Genomic DNA, 1,821 nt, shown 5'->3' with positions numbered 1-1,821 from the left:
GGTGGACAGCGATATACTCTTAACGGGCAAGTAGAAAAAGCATCTCAGTGTACAAGACGTTTCCTTTCAATATCGACTAACAAGCGGTTAGCGCGAAGAAAGTCTGCACCGAGCAGTGGGCGTGAAACGTCTGCCAACACAAACCTCCATTTAAAAACTCCAGCCGGGATGTGGAGTGTAACCATTTTGTAACCGTAAGTGGCGATTAAACTACCATTTGCAGCCTTAAGAACGGAACCCTTCGGGTTTGTGCGTCGTTCGAGACCGGTAGGTGGAAGGGCACTTACTTGAGCTCCAGTGTCCACTAAAAAGTTACGACCAGAAACCCGGTCCCAAAGAAAAAATAGACTAAAAGTATTGCCGGCTTTCTTCGCTATCACAGGCAGCCGGCCTTGTCGTTTCCCTGAAAAGAACACGGTGGGCTGCATTGACGTGCGTCTGCTCCAAAGCGTCTATGGTAGAAACATAATATACCAGTAGTTTTATCGCTGTTATTTCGAAATTGCTTACCGCGTTGCACCTTGCTTACAGCAAACTCGTTGTTGCTACTGCGAGAAAGCTATAAAATGTCTGCCTTCAGAGCCAATCGACGAAGATCTGTGGTATCCTCGTGAGCCAATATTAACCGGATATCCTCAGGCATGTGCTGCAAAAACAAATGTTCAAAAAGAAAACAAGAACGGTGGTCTCCGAGTAGGGCAAGCATCTCGTCCATTAAAACAGAGGGTTTCTTGTCGCCCAAAGGAGGCTTGTTTAAAAGCTGCGCTGCTCGTTCTTGCTTTGAAAGCGTAAATGACTGCAGCAAGCGTTGCTTAATTGCGTCGTACTTGCCTTCGGCCGGCGGGCGCTCCAGCAGGTCAATTAAACGTGCTGCAGTTCCTTGGTCGAGCGCAGAAACTACGTAATAGAACTTAGTTTTATCTTCAACAATTTTCTTAATAGCAAACTGCGCCTCTACCTGCTGCAGCCAAACACGTGGCTGTGTTGGCCAGAACGTACGAAGCTTGGTCGAAACGGCGTGTTCAGCTTCCATCTTCGACTTCAAAAGAACGTTTTAAAGTTGCGGGGTCACCAGTGAAGCGGTTGATGCTTTATTGCGAGATGCGTAGATCGAATAAGGGGGTCAGTGCAACACAACACTCGATTATAAAGCACAACTCAAAAAAGGCAAATTGCACGCTTCGCTAAGCGCGCGCCGACGCGAAACCATGTACGCCACAATGGTATATTTTTTTAAGTTGGAAAAAAATATGGCGTTTACCTCGTCCCCCCTCCATACGCACAGTGGATGACGTAGTAGTTTACCAACGGGAACCATTTAACACTTTTATGTAATGCTTCTAAAAGTTCAAATTGCAAAAGTTTTAAATATTTTCTCATGTAGGACTTTTTATGCTTAGTATCAATATAAGGAGTTGATCTAAAGAAAATGCTAACTTACGAAAAGGTAAAGCTCTGTCCGCTTCTCCTTTGCTGGTTCGCTCGACCAGATTAAACGTTGTACAAGCAACAGTGCGAATTTTTGGAAGGACATAATTGCAGACGAATTTATGTTCGAGGATTCGGCTACGATAATTCTGGAGCGGTACGCTAGCGAAAAGCAAGAGTTCTTCATAAGAGTTGCCGAGTGGAAGCAAAGGCTCAAATGGACACACTTCTACGCATGGACAGTAGGATGTCAGCATTGCTTCTCCGCCATGTAATAACTGAAATGTTCTGTAATGATTAGCATTTTCTGCCACCAATGGTGATCCACTGGAGTGGAGTACTGGACGTTCATTCGCAACTTCGAAGCCCATGTGGCAAACAAGGTTAATTGTG

At 45.2% G+C, this 1,821-nt stretch overlaps 1 protein-coding gene across 1 annotated transcript; it reads right to left on the bottom strand.

Moving 5' to 3' along the window:
* Window positions 1–559: 559 nt before the first annotated feature.
* Window positions 560–1,033, bottom strand: LOC146160578 (uncharacterized). The gene has a single exon (XM_083384024.1). The coding sequence runs from the start codon at window positions 1,031–1,033 to the stop codon at window positions 560–562; it is 474 nt and encodes a 157-aa protein (XP_083240150.1).
* Window positions 1,034–1,821: the final 788 nt, after the last annotated feature.

This window comes from Ascidiella aspersa, chromosome 3 (assembly GCF_963924565.1).
Source record: "Ascidiella aspersa chromosome 3, kaAscAspe10.2, whole genome shotgun sequence".
Taxonomy (NCBI): Eukaryota; Metazoa; Chordata; class Ascidiacea; order Phlebobranchia; family Ascidiidae; genus Ascidiella; species Ascidiella aspersa.
The sequence above is the reverse complement of the archived record's forward strand: the minus strand, read 5'-3'. Positions and strand labels throughout refer to the sequence as shown.

Coding starts and splice junctions, on each gene's coding strand:
- LOC146160578 (XM_083384024.1), bottom strand. CDS start 1,033: ATGGAAGCTGAACACGCCGTTTCGACCAAGCTTCGTACGTTCTGGCCA.